General features: G+C 39.5%; 2 protein-coding genes across 4 annotated transcripts; both read left to right on the top strand.

Moving 5' to 3' along the window:
• The first annotated feature begins 8,644 nt into the window (after positions 1-8,644).
• On the top strand, positions 8,645-13,469 carry LOC137140012 (uncharacterized). Of its 2 annotated transcripts, XM_067528017.1 has the most exons (8): positions 8,645-8,756; positions 8,854-8,944; positions 9,111-9,455; positions 9,674-9,994; positions 10,549-10,608; positions 11,373-11,432; positions 11,764-11,921; positions 12,328-13,468. In XM_067528017.1, exons 3-8 carry the CDS (start codon positions 9,191-9,193, stop codon positions 12,418-12,420), a joined length of 957 nt encoding a protein of 318 aa, XP_067384118.1. In that variant the 5' UTR covers positions 8,645-8,756; positions 8,854-8,944; positions 9,111-9,190; the 3' UTR covers positions 12,421-13,468. The 2 variants fall into 2 exon arrangements, with proteins under 2 accessions (XP_067384118.1, XP_067384117.1); XM_067528016.1 differs by lacking the exon at positions 8,854-8,944 and having other exon boundaries at positions 8,646-8,756; positions 12,328-13,469.
• Positions 13,470-16,375: 2,906 nt separating this feature from the next.
• LOC137140018 (L-rhamnose-binding lectin CSL2-like) lies at positions 16,376-19,471 on the top strand. Of its 2 annotated transcripts, XM_067528025.1 has the most exons (9): positions 16,376-16,445; positions 16,743-16,775; positions 16,913-17,008; positions 17,172-17,307; positions 18,097-18,206; positions 18,296-18,340; positions 18,442-18,574; positions 18,779-18,882; positions 19,067-19,471. In XM_067528025.1, coding segments are annotated over exons 1-9 (690 nt in total). In that variant the 5' UTR covers positions 16,376-16,414; the 3' UTR covers positions 19,069-19,471. The 2 variants fall into 2 exon arrangements, with proteins under 2 accessions (XP_067384126.1, XP_067384127.1); XM_067528026.1 differs by lacking the exon at positions 16,743-16,775 and having other exon boundaries at positions 16,400-16,445.
• Positions 19,472-21,839: the final 2,368 nt, after the last annotated feature.

Genomic DNA, 21,839 nt, shown 5'->3' with positions numbered 1-21,839 from the left:
AAAAGAGCAGAAAGGAAGGTTGTTTTTTATATAGATTTAAGTGCATAGGAAGATGCTATGAGTTCTGTTTTCAGCAGTTTTTTGAATATTGGGAGAGAATCTGCTGAGTGTGCAGAGTTGGGTAGCTCGTTCCACCATCGTGGGATCATTGCGCTGAAGAGTTTTGCTTGGTGTCTTCTGTGCGATGCTGGGACCACCAGACGTCGTTTGTTGGCAGATCGCAGCGGGCGAGAAGGATTGTAGACTTGAATGAGTGAGTTGAGGTAACAGGTGCTGTTGAGTTAACCACCCTGTGAGCAAGAGACAGAGCTTTGAACCTGATGCGAGCAGCTACAGGAAGCCAGTGTAGAGATCTAAAAACTGGTGTGACATGGGTCTTTTTTGGCTGATTAAAAATGAGGCGAGCTGCTGCATTTTGGATCATCTGCAAGGGTTTGATTGTGGATACTGGTAACACCAGTAACAAAGCGTTGCAGTAATCAAGACGAGATGTGACCAGCGCCTGTACAATGCGTTGGGTTGTATATTCCGTGATGTAGGGTCTGATCTTCCTGATGTTGTAGAGGGAAAATCTGCTGCCCTAGACACTGAGGTGATGTGGTTCTTAAAGCTCAGTTGGTCGTCGATGAGGACCCCCAGATTTTTGGCCAACTTTGTGGGGAAAATCACTGTAGATCCATTGTACATGCTGATGTTGTGTTGCGTCGACGGTCTTCGGTCTTGGAGTGGTTGAGCTGAAAATGTCTCTCTCGTCCAGGCTGAGATATGCGATAAGACAGTAGAGTTGTCCGGTGGAAAGGACAGGAAGAGCTGTGTCTCATCAGCGTAGCAGTGATAGGAAAGACCATGTGACTGAATGATGACACCCAGGGAATCAGTACAGACAGAGAAAAGAAGAGGACCAAGAACTGAACCCTGCGGCAAACCGGTAGAGGCTACGAGAGTGAGAAAGATAATTAAAAGAAAACCTCAGTTTTTTCAGGACAACAAGTCCTTCTCTCAACGATGGACAAGTGCAGAACAGTGAACATTTCTTCATAACAACAGAAACAGGAAGTTTGATTTTAATTAAACTTATTGAATTTCTTTTGTCCTTTTTTTAGTTTGTGAGTCCCCATGTTTGTACGTCTGTGCAGCAGCTAAAATTCTCTCTTGTGGCCTCGACTCACCACGAGATCAGGAGGGAAACTAAATACTTGTATTTATATTCACTTCCTCTTTTGCAGTAGTTAAGTCCTTAAAGACTATAGCACAGTGGAAAACCATCTAAAAGCCTCTAATTCAGTTGGCAACAGAGACGTCTATCAACAACATCTTTGTGTCTTGTGTCAAAAAAACACAACCACTGCAGTGCTTTAGATGAAAGTACTATAGAAGTGAACCCTTTACCATTTCTGACAAAGACCTAAATTTTACTCAACACCATCACAAAGCCGTTCACATTTTAACTGAATGGCTAAAAAGAGGAACAGAATCAGGTTTTGAATTTTTAAAATTTTTTTTCTTTTATTTTTTTCTAAACAATTGAAAAAACTATTAGAAACAAATAACTTTGGTGAACGTCAGTTTTCATGTCATGTCTTCAGTAACATTTCCAGCACCAGATTTCCTGCATTTAGGTTCCTGCAGTGGCAGCAACATCATACTGAGGCTGCAGCTGAAGCTGTCAAATATCACAAACATGCAGAAAGACAGAAACAGGCAACAGAGGAACTTCAGCTTCCTGTCTTTCTATGTAGTTACAGGATGAGGAGACAGATCTGACCATCACATCATATCTTGTGTTACGCAGCTACATGGCTGTAATATTTTATCACTTATGAAAAAGGGAAATATATATATACAGCTGCTTCTCCGTCAACCACACAAACATAATGGCAGCTGCCCGGTGGTAGAGTTCGGTGTGTTACCCAAAGACACATAGTGAATAGTGTCTTTATCCAAAGTGCTTTGACATATGGCTTCACAAACTGCAAGTTGTTCATCTGAGCCAGCGGGAGCCATTTAAATATTAGTGATAGGAATCAAACCACTGACACTTCTTCAATTTCATTATATCAATTAACCATTTAAGTTAAGTTCTTTAAGGACAGAGACCACACAGATTTTGGACTTCCTCCTGAACAACTTGCTTCTGATAATTTCGCTGAAGATCTGAACACGATTGTCAGAGTGTGAGTGAAATCATGTTCATTAAACGGAAGAACAGAATTAATCTGGATCTTTTTTTGTTGTTGTGCAGCTTTGTAAAGTCCAGTGTTGGTGTGACTGACTTGTAAATGCATTTTAAACACTGACTGCTGTACGGCTCTGCCTGCCTCTCACAAACAGAGTTTGGAAAACAGAAAGATTTTGTGACCAACAATGTCGGGCAGATGCAAAAATATTAATTTATATTAAGAGCAGCTTGAAAAATGCCAAACTATTTTTAACAAGCCAAAGCATGTACACAACAAAAGGCCTGAGAAGTACTTCAATATCTGTCAATGACCAATTAAATCCTTGTATAGCACCATTTATACAGATTAAGACAATTCAAAGTCCTTTACAAATGACTGAATGAGGGTATTTAAAGAAATTTGACAAGGCACAGTAAACAAGAACAGTGAGACGTTAGTTAAGGACTAATGAACTCAAAAGTTTAAAGACTAAAAATAACTTAAACATTATTATCAATTTATAACACATTCAAAAAGTAGATGTAGATAAAAATATGGATAAACCAGATGAATAAAACATGAGAAAAATCGATGAAAGAATTTAAAAATTAAAATATTAACGAATCGATATGTAAATAAATGCAATAAATGAACATCAGAAGCCAGGATGAGAAGGCGGGTTTTAAGTTTGCTGTTCCGAGTTACTTGGACTGTTCCAACAGCTCAGAGCATAAAGACTAAAAGCTGCCTCATAAAGACTTGTGCTACAGGATGTGAGAGCACTGACCTCTTAGGCCGAACCTAATGGAAGGGCTTTAAAAAAGGTGCCATGTTTTCTCTACTTCTGCTTCTCGTCAGGACTCGGGCAGCAAAGTTCTGAATCAACTGTAACTGGTTAATGGGGTATTTGGGTAAGCAGAGAGGAGAGCGTCACAATAGTCAGCCCAACCCGTTGGTCCACTGTGTCAAAAGCAGCAGCTACGTCCAGTAGGACTGAAACAGGGAGAAAAACAATGGATTTGATGAATTAAAGCGACAGCAAAAGGTTACATGAGATCAAAGATTGGCGAGTAAATGTATGTTGTTGGTATGAGAGTTTCTCTGGCTGCTGTCCCTCTGTCCCGAAACCAGCTCAGAGTCAATGGGGATTGAACTTCATGCCACTTCTACAACACATATGCACTGGCTGTGTTTCGCTTTTAAGTAGAATGAGGCTCCTTGTGTCACCATTCTCACTACTACTACCACCAATGATAATATTAACCTCTTTGGGTTTTAAGTTGAGGACGTGGGCCAGTTGGCCTCAGGCCTTTCAGTAAGGCTCTGGTGAACCGACAGGTCGAGCCTCAGGTACCAGCAGTCAGGCCTGTATGGGCTTTTGTGCCACCTGGTGTAGGAAGCATGAAGTGAGAAAATACCTTCACTGCCTCAAAACTCTTTTAGTTGCTTTGCTCCCTTGGCTTCCTGAATACAGTAAGTTTTTGCCACCACCTGTTCATTTATTCGTTGAATTTGTTTCATCATTTCTTCCCTAAATGTTAATTACAGTTGGATTGTTTCACTGTGGATCCGTTTTGTCATTTCGTTGAACTCTAATCATTGAGGTACAGTTTATCATAATCATTGCATTTCATCTGCAGAATATTTGAGGTGTTCTGCTCCAACGACGTCCATCTAAAAAAAATGAGGCTTGACTTGAGCCAATTAATTGTTCAGATCTCGCCAGTGAAACAAATGTGGTATTATTTTGGCTAATGCTGTATTTCAGATATCTGCCATCTATGAGAATTCATGCTACAATCCACCACCACCTTGATGCAGCCGCCAACGATCAGGAACTAGATTTAATCTACAGGGACAAAGTCAGAAGATAAATAATGTTTTGATTGAAATCTGGATTTTATGTATAAACCAGACATTTTTCATCACCGAACTTCAGATGACGCAGTGATTAGCATTTTAATATTCGATAATTCTGCAATGACTAATGTGAATGTAGGTGTTTGTGGTTATTCTCATCCTACAACTAAACATTATTCAAACTAATTTTGCGCTCCAGCTTTTACCTGTTGCTCGATAAGTTAATCTAAGTTCATTTTCTAATAAAAGCCATGTTAGGCCCGACTTTGACTCTCACATGTTGTTACTTTGTTCTAGCTTTGCCGACCGTTTTGAGGAGTAGCTAAACTCCTTTAACCTTCTTAACGCAACTTCGCTGAAAGTGATCAATCCTATTTGTGAAAAGGACTTGATCAAATATGAGGCAAAAATCTAAAATTAACAATGACACAACAAAGTGATAAATGATGAATGGTGAATGTGCTCAGAGGACAAAGGATTAGATCAAAGGTTGAAGGAATTTCACGTTACCCCTTTCTTCTCCTCTGATAAACCAGAAACTTTTCACTTCTCTAAATAATAGAAACCCAATGCTCTGCTCTGTTCCCCTCTCCATTAGCCCTTTTCTATGTCCTCCCCCCAGAGCAAAAGTGGCATGATCCAGCTTCTTTTTATCAAGTCAAAGCAGCACCCGGAGCCTAAACACAGACCTTTCACTTACATGGCATTAATACAAAATATTAGAGCGTGGAAAATGATTGGTCGTCCAATTTTTAATTTGCAGGTGAATTTAGTCAGGTCGGTCAAACAAAATGAAAAGTCATCACGTGCCCAATAAAAGCATGTACAAAGCAACTTAGAAAGGACCCTGAATAAAGCAGTGGCACAAGGCACAAGGGAGGGGGCAGGGGTCAACATGCACGCAGAGGGAACTGAAAGTGAGAGTGAGGTCTAACACAAGTGCCAACAAAACAGTGTGAGGAGGAAGACCTGGTATGAACAGATCCCAAATTTCAGTGATAAGTGGACTGAGGGAAACATCAATGAGTGTAGGGTTCTTCAGCAGGTTCTGTACAGGATTCACACCTGACCCCACTCCTTCATGCCCCATGTGACGTTACTTACCAGCGTTTTAATAAGGATTAACATGTAAAAGTTTATTTTAAATTTAAAAAAAATTCCAAACACACACACATATATGGTGGACCTTAAACCACTGTTGCTTATCAGAAGGAAAAAATAATCCCACATCTAAATATGAGTTGGCTATAAATAATCAAATTCCAGTCAGATACACCAGTTTGCTTTTTAAATATGTTAGTTCATTTTTAAAAACTACTTTCTATAATGCACTTGACTCCCTGGAAGATAATCATTGATCCCAATTATTTAAAGAAATGGGGGCCTGTATTTCTGTGCAAATAAACACAGTAAAAGACTGGACATACGTGGCCTAGCATCCTTATTCTATTGCATGGAAATGTTGTAATAAGATGCCAAAACAAGAAGCTGATTATGTGTGTTGTTTAACAATTTTTTTTTTTTTTTTTTAAATGTCTGGTTTTGGTTCCTCCAGAGCTGGTGCTACTCGTAAGACATAAGGACTGAAGGAATATTAAACTAACAAAAAATAGGCCTGGAAATTTTATTTCACAACCTAGTAGACTTCACATCTCTATTTATGTTGTAGATATACTGTAACTCATTATATATTTTGCCAGCTCTCATTGTAAATCTTCTGTTCCAGAAACAGGAAGCAGATACCACAAATATGCACTCAAATGCTTATAGTTAGTCACATTGTGGTGTGCTACTAGTCCTAAATGCTAACAGCTACAAAGATGGTTCCCACTGTAACATGTTAGGTCTGGCTGGGAGAGCTGTGCTATTACTTCCTGTGCTGACAGCTAATGTACTGTAATTATTATGAATATTAATATGATTTTTTTTAGAATGGAAAGTCTATGGGAGTGAGGTTTAAACTGCAATATCTCAAAAACTACACATGGTAGCATGATGAAACTTTGTGGACAGCTGCCCCATGATGAAGCACTTCACATAGAGTGTTGCCTCTATTGCTCCACTGGGCGAACGGCAAATGATTTTTATTGTTTTGTTCGAGTGCTGTCACTTTTACAATGTTCAGAGCTGCAGATTCGGCGATGGCTGCAGCGGCTGCAGCGGCTGGCTTGCAGCAATCACACGCATTTTCTGTAGGAAAGGCCCATTCTAGTAAGTGTGATTGCTGAAAGCAACAAGAGCTTGATTGGTTTCACACTAATTACAACTTTGCTGGGGAAGCATGCGAACCAACTTAATAACTGAGGGGAGGCACAAACAAAAGACACAAACAACTGAACATAAATCACAGACAGACAGAAGGGGACACATAAATACTCAAACATAAAACCAGGGACAAACAGACGAGGATAACTAGACAAAACTAAAACACTGAAACAAACAGGAAAGCAAACCTCAGACCAAAACCTGGGGGGGACAGTCCAAACACAAGGATCAGGTAGGCCATGGAAGGACAATGTCCAAAGCACAGAATTTTCACAGAGGAGGACTGGAGAGACGATCTGGCAGGGGACAGTGGGGAGAGCTGAGTATAAATACAAGGGGGCACAGGTGAATACAATCAGGGTTAACGAGAAACAAGAAGCTCAAGAAACTAACTGGGACGTGGTCCTATAATAAAAGCCAGGAGCAGGAAGTAAAACTAAAGCAAGATCTTTCAAAAAAGAGCCATCAGATTTATCAACAAAGCTAATTATTCGAATCCAATAAATGAATCAAACTCCAATTGTTAACTTGTTTTTGACTTAGTTCATTTCCACGCTGTTTTCATTGAGCTTAAGCTGTAACACACTACAGGTAAAAACTGTAACTGGAATTGGAAGAAGAGCAGGTGTCAGAACAAGGGAAGAACATGAAAGAACAAAACTGTTTAGAAATATTGTCTGTTGTTTTTGCTATTTGAGACTTTAGTGAAGAAACTTAAACCTTTTCTTGCAACTGTGCATGTGTGAGAAGAACACAGTAAATGTATGTGTGGATGCCTGAAAACCCCCAGAATTAAACAAACCCCAATTATTAAAGACTGTTGAATCGATAAGCTTTGAAAAGATACTGCAGAACATAACAAAATTGATTTCCTGTCTTTTATGACTACAGTTTATCGTATCACACCTACTACTGTGTCATCTATGTGTTGCTTTCTTTGAGTGTGTATGTGAGGGCCAGGGAAACAATGAACAAAAACGTCAGACTTTGGTTCCCCCGGTTGTGGAGGACATATATGAGACAGAAAGAATATCAAGTAAGATTTGTTTCCTCATTCTAGCACAGTTTCATATCTCTGTTTTTGGAGACATAACTCATTACTCATAACTCACAAGTCTATATTTGGCCAGTTCTATACTGAGAGAATTAAGTTAAAACAGGAAGCACAACCTACATACCGTGACATGGTTGCTTCTTAACAGACACATTTTACTAAAATCATTTGATTGAAGCAGGAGGAAACAGACAAACAGCAGCAGCTGAGTGAGAAGGACAAGAAGACCACTTCTCCCTTCTCAGAACAGCACACACACACAGAAGTAGCATTTTTTATTAATCAGGCAACACTGTGCACATATGCAAAACACTTGAGCAACGTCTCCCTGCAGGTTGAGTCACATTTAAAGTGTAGAGGTTGTTTTATTGAAGTTTAGTTCAAAGATTTGGTGATAGGGCAGAAATACTTAGTTGTTCGCTCAGTGTGAACCATACAGCTCATTGCTCTAGTCTTTATATTTGACTGGTTTCTCTTTGGCCCAATTTGATTATGGAAAGTTCTGCTTCCTGTCTTTGCCCAACACCCATAGCATCATTTAGTTTAGGTTGGAGACATTTGGTTTGATTAGCATGATGCTGGAAACAAGCAAAGGTTTGGTCAGCTAGTCTCACATGGGATTTTTATTTTTAATACATTTTCAAAGATTTCAAACAAACTTCTCCTTATGGGGTACTGTCTGTAGAATGCTGAGGAAAATAATGAATATGATCCATTATGAAATAAGGCCGTAACATTACAAACGTTAAGCGCTGTGATGCACTGTACATGTTACACATCCTACTCAGTCAGATTTCTAATGTCATCATGATGTCACTGATCTACAGAAATGTACAGAACATTTGTTCTCCCTTCATCATCATCATCATCATATACACTATATTGCCAAAATGTTTTGGCTCACCTGCCTTTAGACCCATATGAACTTTAGTGACATCCCATTCTTAATCCATAGGGTTTAATATGACGTCGGCCCTTTGCAGCCATAACAGCTTCAACTCTTCTGGGAAGTGTGTTTATGAAATACATAATACACAGTGCTCGCAGTCTTCGCTCTAACTCATCCCAAAGGTCAGGACTCTGTGCAGGCAATTCAAGTTCTTCCACACCAAACTCACTCATCCATGTCTTTATGGACCTTGCTTTGTGCACCTGAATTCATTTATTTGGATGGGTGAGCGAATACTTTTGGCAATATAATGTATGTGATGCAGCTAAAGCTGTGAACTAATATACAGAGTGAGAGAGCGAGAGAGTGAGGGAGGAAGTGAATGAATAAAAAGAACAAGGACTTGAACTTCCTCAGTGATCAGACACAGTGGACAGAGTGAGGTGACAGAGTCCGTTCTCCTGCAGCTGAATTATTTCTTAATTCAGAATGAAAATCCACCACATTCTGCTGTTTTGCTTCTTATCAGGTGAGTCTCTGTAATACTGCAGTGTACTGCTTCAGTACAGTTACTGCATACGTCCAAATGTCTCACTACAGCTGTGTTATTTGCTTTTTTTTATTAGATTTTTCTCAGATGTATTCTGGTAAAAAAAATGTAGAACTGTTTTATTGAAAAGTGGGAAAATTATACCAATAAAACACACAAAGAAGTAAGTAAGTAAAATGTATTTATACAGCACCTTTCACAGGTAAAATCACAAAGTGCTTTACAAAATGTTAGAAAAGTGAAAATTTTGTAACGTAAATGTAAATGTGAAAAAGAAGAGACACTACACAGGAAGTACTGACCCTCAGAACTCACTGTTCACCTTTTCAACAGCACTGTGTGGTGGAAACACTGGGCTCGTCAGTGCAAAACCCACCATTTTCACAGGAGCTGAAGGAGGAGATGGGACAATTATGTGCCACTTTTCTTCTTCTGGAAGCTGGAAGTTCTTCTGTAAGGAAGAATGTTCAGAAGGCGGCATCCTGGTTAAAGCAGAGAGTGACACAGCTAACAATGGCCGATACAGCTTTGAATATAAAAGTGGATCATCTGGCAAAATGTTTCTGCATGTGACCATCAGAAATATGATCCAGTCTGACTCAGGACAGTACAAGTTTGGTGTGGGCAAATCTTCAGGTCCAGATTCATACTGTGAATATGAGGCCAGAGTGTCAGACGGTGAGTTTCTACTAAACGGTAAGCTTTATGTATTAAGATACAGCGTATTGAGGAGTTTTGTCAAATGGAATCAAATGGAATTGAGGAAAGAATGTGAGCTATTGGTGTTCAATGGATCTTTGGCCTTACAGTATTTTCCTGATGGTAGATCAGTGACAGTTATTGTGTGTATCTTTGTGAATGTAAATCAAGAAACTGTTGCTTCTTTATGTTTTCAGAACTAGATAAAAATACTGGGTTTATCCGTACAAATGTTGAAGGAGAGACTCTCAGTAAGCCATGTTATGATGAAGTCAACAGAAGCAGATTCTTCTTCTGCAAAGACGACTGTAAAAAACAAGAGGACGTCCTCATTGAAACAGATCAGAAAAAAGCTCAGAGTGGAAGATACGGTGTTGAATATATAGACGGATCTGCATATGGACTGTATGTGACCATCACACAGGTGAAGAAGTCTGACTCAGGACAGTACAAGTGTGGTTACGGCAGAGCTTTGTCTCCAGATTCATCCAAAACGTTTTCTTTAATTGTTATAGAGGGTGAGTTTTTTATGAAGTGTTGTGAAACTACTTCTTCATAATCTGCATATGTTCTGTTCAAAGCACAAATTCATTTAACTGACAGTAAAGAGTAGTGATAAGGGATTTAAATCTGAAAATGTCATGAAAAACGTTTTATTCCCTTTTTCTATTTCTATTCTATTAATAACAAAATAGAATTTCAGACTGTCAGAATAACAGATCTGCCAACGATACTGCAGAAAATGAGCTAATCGATTTCCTGTCTTTTATCACTACCGTTGTGTTGCACAGTTTATCACACATACTCTGTGTCTTCTATGTGTTTCTGCTATGTTCCGTCAGCAGCCCTCTCTGTATGTGAGGGGTGGTTAAACTTAACGTCTGTATTTAGGTCAACATGTAACTTCTGCTGCACATTTTACATTTCATCAAATTTACCAATCCAAGCATCTCCTGTCTGCACAGTAGCACATATAGTTTGGAAAGTTTAGATGGTGCGAGAAACATGTCTCATATGTTTTTTTGTTTTTTTTTATTAATTTTTTGTTTGTCTGTTTTTGTGTTGTTCACAGCTCCAACAACTTTAGAACCGACCCAGACTGTCAGACCTTCTTCAACAACACAGACACAGTGTAAGGTCCAGTTCAGAAACATCTTCATTGGGTTTCAATCATGCAGAGCTGCCTGAAAAACCTCTTTCTAGCTATTTCTGCTGCTTTTGAACCAGAGTCTCCTCCATGGAGTTTAACAGACTTTTACATGTACTGTACATGTTACACATTCTACTCATACAGCTCTAATTGTACTGATGCTTCTAACAGTTTAGTTGAAGAATTGAACAAATGGAGAAGTTTGTATCTGCTGCAATCTATGTATGAGAATGAACTAGTGCTAAGTTTATAAAACAAGAGAAACTGAATCTACCAGCCACTTTTCTTTATTAAATAAGATGCCAACTAACAAATAATATAAAGCAAAGATCCACAGTTCTGTCCAGAGAAACTGAAAGTATCTTCAGTCAGATTTCTAATGTCATCATGATGTCACTGATCTACAGAAACGTACAGAACATTTGTTCTCCCTTCATCATCATCATCATCATATATATGATGCAGCTAAAGCTGTGAACTAATATGCAGAGTGAGAGAGAGAGAGAGAGAGAGAGGAAGGAAGTGAATGAATAAAATGAACAAGGACTTGAACTTCCTCAGTGATCAGACACAGTGGACAGAGTGAGGTGACCGAGTCTGTTCTCCTGCAGCTGAATTATTTTATAATTCAGAATTAATTAAGTTTGGGAAGTTTAGATGGTGCAAGACACATGTGTCATATGGTATTTTTGTTTTTTTGTTTTTTTGATTAATTTTTTGTTTGTCTGTTTTTGTGTTGTTCACAGCTCCAACAACTTTAGAAACGACCCAGACTCTCAGACCTTCTTCAACAACACAGACACAGTGTAAGGGCCAGTTCAGAATCAAACATGCAGAGCTGCCTGAAAAACATCTTTTTAGCTATTTCTGCTGCTTTTGAACCAAAGTCTCCTCTATAGAGTTTAACAGACTTTTAGACCAAGTAGCCACAAGATTAACACCAAAAAAGGTTAAATTGCCTCAAACCATATGTTATTACTTAAGAACGAGCAGAATAAAGAAAAAACACTGATCTATTGTTCCAACACTGATCATAAACTCAACAGATCACAATTCAGTTTGTAAGACAAGACAGAGAAGACAGATTTCTTCTAAACTGTACACAAACTACTTCTCTCGCTGTCTCTTCCCTTCCAGCCTTCTCTGATGTCCCCCACCAAGGATCTGTCCTGCCTCTGGTTGTGTGTGTCCCCTTAGTTGGTGTATCACTGTTGGTTGTATCACTACTAGTCTTGTATAAACGGAGGACAAGGAGGAACATGCTCAGAAATACCACTGAAGGCACAAACAAGGAGGTGACTTTCTTTGACATGTCTGTCTTCAAGTGTGCGTCAGCGTTCAATGCACGGTGTCTAATCTGTCAATTCTGCACCAAATCTAGTCACGTGGGACACTTCTTTGATCATTCATGGTCAAATGGGAAATCCCAGTAGCTTTAGTGATTCTCTGTGGTTGTACTTTTTCTTTTCATTTCATTGGAACTCAATTTTGTCAATGCTGACTTTACTGACTGATGCACCTCTTCACCAGCAGAGGAAAAATCTCAGTTTGGTCTGGAACAATGAAAAGCACATGGTTAAGAAAATAAACTTTTATTTGAAGCTGTTAAGTTGTGTGATGAGACCAAAGATACGGATGGTGCTGCCGTGCGGCCACTGGTTTAAATGAAGGAGCACTAAGGTTTTTTTTTTTTCCTTTCAGTTATCTGTCATCTATGAGAACTGGGATTCAGTCCCAACATGTGAAGACAACATCTACCAGAACTTTGACCCAACCAAGACGGACAAACACTAGCTCACAGAAATGATTAAACTGGAATCTACATTTTGTATTGATATTTTCTATTACCCATAATGAATTGTTCTATATGGCTCCTTATGTTGGCAGATATTATCTATAAATGTGATGTTATGATTCTTAACTGGCTGTTTCTGACAGGGTTTGAATTTTCAATCTTTAAAATGTAGGTGTTCTTGATCAATATTCTCCTGCACTTTACGCAGTATATTAAGAAATGTGCAGTGCAGTTTTTACCTGTTGCCCAATAAACCTGAGGAAGTTCCATTTCACAATAAAAAAGTCAGATCACCATTATTATCCTACACGTTGCTCCAGCCTTTCCAAGTATTGTATCGAGTTCTGTCAATTTGTTGAAGCAGTAACGTCTGCTAAATGTCAGTCAACCTTTACGCTGAAAAGTGGAACAGGTTTACGATCAATACTGAAACTTGGCACAGCAAATAAAGATCTGGTGCATTTCTAACCGTATTATTAAAGTGGATCCTGTCCAATTGTAATTTGAGAATTCTTTGTGGGTTTTAGGATTTAGATACATGTGTTATGTCTGTGTGTGTATAAGAAAACAAAACAAATGTAAATTAAATTTGCTAAGTAAAAAAAAAGAGCCATCAGATTTATCAACAGAGCAAATTAATATAATCCAACAAATTAGATCCCAATTTTAAAAGGTTTTATTTTATTTTAAAACTGTAAAAATCAGAAAGCATATATTTGAATAAACAAAATTTGGAACTAGTGAAAAAATGTGTCTGTAGTGGGGTTTAAACTATGGAGCGAGTTAAAAATGTCTGAAACTTTATATAGATTAAAAATACAAAATGGACACTACTTTCTAAAATGTCAAATATAAACTGTACCAAAGGGTAAGAATGTCTTGCAGCCAAAAAAAGAGGTAAAATCAACATGTTTATGGAATAATTTGTCATTTGATAAACTTTTTTTTAGACTTTGCATCATTCTGTGTCGTCCACAATAAACCTCTTCAGCATCATCACCTCCAATGCCCACGAAACCTGCACTGACACTGTCAATGGCATTTGCTCTTCCCCATTTGATTTGATATTAAAAGTCTCAACATTATGACATTTTGATTTCTTACTTTTTACTCTTTACTTACAGACCAAAGTTGCAGTGAAACAGAGTCCAGATAACAAAAGTCAGGATTACTCAGGCAATGACAAGCTGGGCATATTGACAGGGAGTGAGACGAGGGAAATGTGGGAAGACCTGGACCTAAATCGTGAACAGGTGTAAACAATATGAGTTATGATGAGCGGTGAAGCTGGAAGCGAGAACCAGGGACAGAAAATGGCAAAATTGCCTGCAAAAATAGTCTAAGGTAGGAAATGGAACTAAAGTCTCTGTATAGGAGCTGCACTGCACAGGACACGGTGGCCCCTGGAATGTGAAGGAAACTGCACAGCACATCTCAGGAGCAGCCTTCCAGTCACCGGAGGACATCCACCACATCAGGACCCTCAGGAAAGTGCACAACATCATCAGACTCCACACATCCCACAGCCCAGCCTCCTCACACTTCTGCCCTCAGGTAGGAGATACAGAAGTGTGAAATCCATAACACCGAGACTGACCAAGCAGCTTTTATCCACAGGCCATTAGGCTTTGTCAGCATCCCCTCCCACCCCCCATCCCTATCACAGACTAACAATTTCACTGCTGTTCAACTATTATCACTTTCAACAGCTCCCTTGCTGCTAGCACCTTGATACCACTATTCATTTTTGTACTGTAATACTGCAATCTCTGCAGTTTTGTCCATACACACGATAAGCTAGAAGGGCACAGGGAGCTTTCATCCACAGCCACTGCTGTGAACATACTGCACATACTGTACTGAACAATGTTCCTGTACCTTGCTGTTTCAGTACCGAGTCTTTTTTACTGTAAATATACCAATTTTCTTCTATTTTATTTCTATTGCTGGAAGGGGGATTGTAAATACGAATTTCATTGTGCGGTGTAACATCTACATTTAACCTGTGCATATGACAAAAGCCCCTCTTGAATTCAATTCAAATCAACTTTATTTATATAGCGCCAATTTACAACAAAGTCATCTCAAGGCACTTTTCATAATAAAGTCCAGACTACACAAGTATGTAAAGGCAGCCCAACGAATCCCCGCTGAACAAGCCCTAGGTAACAATCCTTTACCGGAAGAAACCTCCAGCAGAACCAGGCTCAGGATGGGCGGCCATCTGCCTTGACCGGTTGGGGTGAGTGGAAAGTGAAGAGAGAAAAGAAAAGAGCTCATTGCATTTGCTGGATTCCCCCAACACTCTAAACCTATAGCATCTTAAGTAGGAGCTAGTTCAGGTTGACTGAGCAGTTTTAACTATACGTTTTATCAAAGAGGAAGGTTTTGAGCCTAGTCTTAAAACTAGAGAGGGTGTCTGCCCCCCGAATCTGGATTGGAACCTGTTTCCAAAGAAGAGGGGCTTGATAGCTAAAGGCTCAGCCTCCCATTCTACTTTTGTAAACTCTGCGTCTTGAATCTTCTTCCATTTCTGTCCAAGACCCTTGAATGAGCAGTGTTCAATCAACACTTGGGTTCTCTCTCCCAGAAGAACTTCCTTAGCATCAACCAGTCTGGCTTCAGGCATGGTCACTCCTGATGGTCGTGGAATCCCCGCGGGTTACAAAACCCGCAGGTCACTCTTCTGTCTTGATCCTACTCGATCTAACTGCAGCCTTTGGCACGATGAACCATCAGATCCTCCTGTCCACACTCTCTGTGGTCTATCCAGAAAACACAAAACACATCAACCTCAGCATTAACATTGGTTCTGCTGTAATTGTTCCCACTAAGTCGGCCAGAAATCTTGGGGTAATCGTTGATTCACAGACCACATCTCCTCAGTCTCTAGGGCATAGAGATTTGCCCTCTACAACATGAGAAAGATCAAACACTACCTCTCAATGGCAATGGTCATATTTAATCTTGATCGCCCTGTGGACGGGGTTACTCGCATGCACAATCAAACCCCTGCAAAAAATCCAAAATGCAGCAGCAACCCTCATGGTTCACTCATGCTTTAAGCTGCAGATAGATCAAGTAGCATTGAGACAGAAGACTGACCTGTGGCTTTTGCAGCCCACAGAGATTCCACGACCGTCTGTAGTGGAGTTTCTGTGAAATGACCACTCATGAAGCCAGACTGGTTGACATAAACAAGACCATTCTAATAAAAAAAATCTGAGAGTTGATTAAAGACGTTCAAGGGTCTAGGCTACAAATTAAATACAAGAGACAGCTCTGCAACTCTGAACAAGAAGAGGGTTAATAGAAGACAAAATAAATAGGATAAGACAAACAGTAGAAGGCTACGTGTGCTTTTGTATGTGTGTAATTAGGAAATGAAATTCCAAGCAGAGACAACCTGTTTGTCTGGTAGGTGGTGTTTTTTTTTTTTTTAGATTATGTATTTGTGTCGACTTGGATGTGGTTCAATATTGTTTAGCTAATTCCAGTGGTTTCAGTTCCTCATTCAGCTCATTACTTTAAGATGATTGTTGTGACTTTCCCATTTTACGTTTTGATCTGCCCTTAATAATACTTCCTGACATACACCAATAAAGCATAGCATTACGACCACCTGTGCAATTTAATTCAGTGGCTCTGCCATGAGTTCTACTTTTCAGCTTGCCTGACCTTAATCATACTCGAGGACGTGCTTCTGTGCTATGTGACAAAGCCATTTAAATGTCTAGTAATGAACTCCCCAAACAAAAGACTTCACTCAGCAGCAGCAGAGATTTAGATTAATTATCTGTGTCGACTTGAATGTGGGTCAGTATTGTTTAGCTAATTCCAGTGGTTTCAGTTCCTCATTCAGCTCATTACTTTAAGATGATCGTTGTGACTTTCCCATGGAACAGTTCAAACTCCAACAATCTATAAATATGTGATGATTCTCTAAAACGCCATCCTTTCAACTCTTCTCCAGGAACCAGACCTTCTAACACCATGCTCTGCCTCAGACGCAGCACCACACTATGTAAGGACAAAACTGAAGATGACACAATAATATCTGTATAGTTTCAAAGGACAATGAATTAAATTTAACGGGTGGAAGTTGCTAATTCTTCTGAGGTCATAAAGAACTTAATGGTTGTTACTTATTATTGGACAAACCACTTTGAAACGAAAAATTCTAAGCATTTTTTCTTGCATTTACTGTTCATGATATTTCATGTTCAATGTAATTAACTCTCGGAACTTTGTGGAACTGACTTTACACAGAAACAATAGGAATTTTCATAAACTTTTAATGAGTAACTTGTTTCTTTTTCAGTGCTGGCAGCAACATGTTTGCTTGTTTGTTCAGGTAAATGAATGTTGTATGACAATGTTCACAATTTTTTTCATTGCGTGCATTTTTGTAAGGCTCATATTTCTAAATGTTGGATTCATAACCCATTAATCTGTGTCAACAGATTTAAAAAAAAAAACTTTTGATTTCAGGTTTTTCTAAAGCTGCATTTAGTTTCCGGACCACTCTGTCCCTAGAGAGAGCGATCACCTGTGATGACCTCAACAATGTCCAGCAACTGACCTGTGGTACGACTGAAATGTTGATTCGTCATATCTTTTATGAAAAAAATAACTTTATTAAAAGCTGTTGTTGATGTTTAAAATGTTAAATGTTACTATCCTCACACTGTAGGACATTTTCTCTGACAGTACTGAAACATTTGTGTCCTCTTCACATGCTGTGTAACAGACAGTGGAGTGATCAGTGTGCAGGCAGCTCTGTATGGACGAGCAGACAGTAAGACCTGCAGTGAGGGCTGGTCTCCACAACAGCTTTCTAATACAAACTGTGCTCAGCAGGGGACCACAAGCGTCCTCAAGGAAAGGTACACACACACACACACAAACACACACACACACACACACACACACACGGTAAAAATTAAAAAACATCAACATTAAGCAAATAAAACTTAGATAAACAAGTTACTTTTCTACTTCAACTGTGTTTATTGGACCACATATAGGAAGTTTCTTAATGGAATTTAATTACGTTAACAGGTTAATGGAAGTCTCCTCCTTTTTAACAAACAAGAATTACCATTGGATTTCAAAAATGAAATTAAATAAATAAATCATTGTGAGTAAGTCATGGACCCTGAACACTATGTGCTGTAATTATGTGTGAACCAGTGACCAGTGGGCAAAAAGAAATGAGTAGACGAAAGTCATAGTAGTGAGTTAGCTTCTTCTGTGTTTGCAGCAGGCATCAAAGACCCAAATGCAGACATGAGGCAGATTATTAGATACTCTCTGGAAAACAGGAGTCCGAGAAACAGGCAGAGCATCTAAAAACAGACAGGTTAAAATAAAGCAGTTCAGGATTTGAACTTACTTGATGTAAATATAAAGGAAAACAGGGCGAGTGTCAGCAATTCTGCAACAAGGGAAACTGTGGCTGAACGGACAATATATGATTGGCTCTGATTAACCAGCGTGTGAGGTGGATGTGAGCGTTAGAGCGGATTGACTGATCAAATTATGTACAAGATTCAATCTCCCTCACTGCTTCACATTTCATACACTCCCGCTGATGTATCGAGGACGTTTGGATGCACAGTATCCTGTGATGTACAGGATTTTATATGACATAGAATTTCTTTTTCTCCCTGCAGATGTGATGGTAAGAGAGTTTGTCAAATAAACACAAATGTCCTTCGTACCTCTGACCCCTGCTATGGCATCTACAAATACCTGGACACCATCTACACCTGCATCGCAGAAAGTCAGTTCCATTTGTGTGTAACTGAACATTTTTCCCACTAAGTTGGATTATTACAACGTGTCTGAGGTGATGTGTCTTTGCTTTGTCAGAACGCAGTGTAACATGTGAGGGATCTGTGTTAAACCTTCAGTGTGGTGAGATCTCAATGTTTTTTATTACAGCTTTGCTCAAGTAATATTATGAACATGCACATAGAACTTGTGTGAATATGTTACTTTTCTCCTTCTTTTGTCAGATAAAGGGAAGGTTTTATACATCCACAGTGCTGATTATGGACGCCATGACCAGACCACGTGCTCTTACCAACGTCCTGCAGGGCAGGTCCAGAATGTGCAGTGCTCAAGGGCGTCTAACATAGTTGCTCAAAGGTGCAATTTTTCCCTCGTGTCCCAAATCCAATTGTTTTTGCACTAAAGTGTTTTAAATCCCCAAAATCCAACGAAATCTGACCCCAAAATATGGAATCACAACGTACAACGTAGACAATTGAACAGCAGAGCTGAATCCTACACGTTGTCTTCTATCAAATCCCACCCAAACTTGTGTTCACTCACATCCCTCTGCATCCACAGCTGCAACGGGAGAAACAGCTGCACTGTCAGCGCGAGCAACTCAGTGTTTGGAGACCCCTGTGGTGGCACTTACAAGTACCTGGAGGTGGCTTACATATGTTACTGTAAGTAGCTCAAAGGCCGCTCTGCTCTTTCATGACAATGGAGCAATCTCCATGACAACAGCCGTGAGATCACAGTAAATGGATAATGGATATAATTGCTATTTCCATAGTCACAGAAACATCTGTTGCATCCTTTTCTTTATTCCGCCTTCACTTACCTTTAATTGTCTCTGTTCTTTTGCAGAGCCTGGGTTGCCTCTAAAGAAATCCAATCACATAGATGCTGAATGAAATGCACACTGAAGTAATCAAGCAACAAATGAAATAAATGAAATCCTAAATACACCATGTGGCCAAAGGTATGTGGACAGTTGATTGCTGTCCATCTAATGTAAACTAGGAACTGCAGCGTCCACATACTTTGGGCTACATATTGTAGGTAAAGTTATTGAACAACAAATTAATCTGTATGAAATAACTGATTTAATTGTCTTTGATTCATTCATTTTGTTCTACTGATTTATATCATGTTATTTTGCTGAAACTCCTTATTCATTGTCTTTTAGAAACTTGATGTGCCTTGAGAGCTCATCTGCCCTTAATAATACTTCCTGTACCTGACATACACCAATAAAGCATAGCATTACGACCACCTGTGCAATTTAATTCAGTGGCTCTGCCATGAGTTCTACTTTTCAGCTTGCCTGACCTTAATCATAGTCGAGGACATGCTTCTGTGCTATGTGACAAAGCCATTTAAATGTCTAGCAATGACAAACAAAAGACAGAGTTTTTTTTTTTCCAACTGTTTTATAACATTTCTAACATACTCTGCTGATGCTGCAGGTAGATGCCAATGAACCAGTCTCACAATATATTGTACAATAGCTACGTGTCAGGGAACACTGTCACTCCACTATCCACTTTGACGGGATGAGTTTTCTTTATATATGTGTGTGTTTGCTCATTGGTCCATCGTGAAGCCGATTGAAGCCTGTGGAAAACACCATCAGATCAAGATTTGAACAGGAGGAGATATGTGGTGACACATAAAATGATATTCATTCATAAATGTCACCTTGGCTGAGTGGGTTATTGCCACCTGTTCGTTGCGATTTGGATATATACAATTATTAGTTATTGTTATTTTTTCTGACTTTTGAGAAACACATTCTTAGTTCTGTGACACTGTTTCTTTGGGACGTCTTAGTCACACCAGCTCTATGTGTGAGGATCAAAGTACAGGTCCTGTTTTCCCAGTCGTACGTGTGGACAACAGCATGGAGGACATCGCATTTACACACTTCTTTAAGTAGGTTGTTATGTCTGGACAATTTGAAAAGTCTAATCCTTCCTGACCAACATTGCCATTTCTTCCTTATGAATGCTATTCTATGTTTATTCTAAAATTAAGAATCTGATCTGCACAACCACGGCCACAGTGTTAACCTCACTTCTTATCAACAGCTTATTTGTGAAAGCAACATTCAGCCACAAGCACAGTAGATATACAGGGTCCTCAGCTGCCAACGGAGGTCTTTAATACACAGTCACCAACGAACATCATGGCAGAAGATCAAACGGATGCAGAACAGATGTGGTACATTGTCGTCCGAGACAATACGTCCTCTGACTGAGCCAAACTGCAGCATCCACTATTTTCTGTCCAATTCTTCGTACTTCCTCTTATCTTTAACCTCAATAAGGATCTTTTTTTTTTTTTTTACAGAACCATAGATGGTTTTAACACTATGCCCTCATTCAAGCCATGGAGGAAGTCGGCCATGAAACTCATTCATGCTCCGTGCAGGGATGTATTCATTGTTCTACAAGACTCTTGACAGAGGACAACGACCAGTGCAACTAGACAATTTTGTTTTAGTGACATTTTAACTCCATGTAGACAGTAACTTTGACAGACATCACAGGCATATTTAGAAAATATGGTCAATGTAATTGAGTGCTGGTGGTTGCATCTGCATGAGTCATGTAATAATTTAGTTTCTAATACAGTGTGTGTACGGCACAAACCTGAGCCATGAGGTGAAGCTGCTCCTCATCTCATCACCTTTTCCTTATGTTCTAATATCAAATTAATTGCAACATCTTGGTTTTGTTAGGAATCTTTAATCAAATTATTAATCACCATTTCCTCTTATTCACACATTAGGCAAGAATTGAAACATTTCACTAAAGCAGGTAGAGAAACAGCTGTCACACTTCCAGAGTGTAGAGTACTTATTAAGTTGACCCAAAGTGAGAGACGGGGGGGTCAGGGGCTCTTAGGCAGTCAGCTAGCTGCTTGTGTCTGTCTGTGGTTCAGAGAAGGGCAGCCTGGGTCTCTTTTCACAGCCTATGGCAGCGATGGATGTGAACTTGGACGGATAGGACAGCAATTTATGTTTCTTGGCTGGTGAACAGAGGAGGCTGGTAGCCTCGGGAAGGGTGAGAGACCTGTGGCAGAAGAGGTGAGAGAGCTATCAGCAAATTCTACCCAAGGTGAGAAAGATTTCCAGGTGGAGGGGTTGGAGGAAGTGTCGCAGGAGCGGTTTCCACACTTTGGTTGGCTTGTTACGTTGGCCGTTGGACTCGGGATGGAACCGCAGAGTTGCAAAATGACGTCCAGACATGTCACAGTGGATGCTGTGAAGGCAGAATACATGCTGGACAAAAGGAGGAGGATCAGAATCAGGATCTTTTTTTCCCCATTTCCATTTAGTCATTTAGCAGATGATTTTACCCAAAGCGACTAATAAGTGAGGTACAAGGCAGCAAAAACCTAAGTCAAGGAGAAAACATCAAAGCAAAGTCTGATCAGAAAAGTGTTTATGTTTCATGAGATGCAAGAAAGAGCAGAAAGGAAATGTTTTATTTATATAGATATATATATTTCAATAGATTTAAGTGCATAGGAAAGTGCAGCAGAGTTTAGTTTTCACCAGTTTGTTGAATATTGGGAGTGAGTTTGCTGAGTGTGCAGTTCGGTAGCTCGTTCCACCATCGTGGGATCATTGCGC

This window comes from Channa argus, chromosome 13 (genome assembly GCF_033026475.1).
Source record: "Channa argus isolate prfri chromosome 13, Channa argus male v1.0, whole genome shotgun sequence".
NCBI classification, from domain to species: Eukaryota; Metazoa; Chordata; class Actinopteri; order Anabantiformes; family Channidae; genus Channa; species Channa argus.
This window is presented reverse-complemented; position numbering and strand designations above follow the sequence as displayed.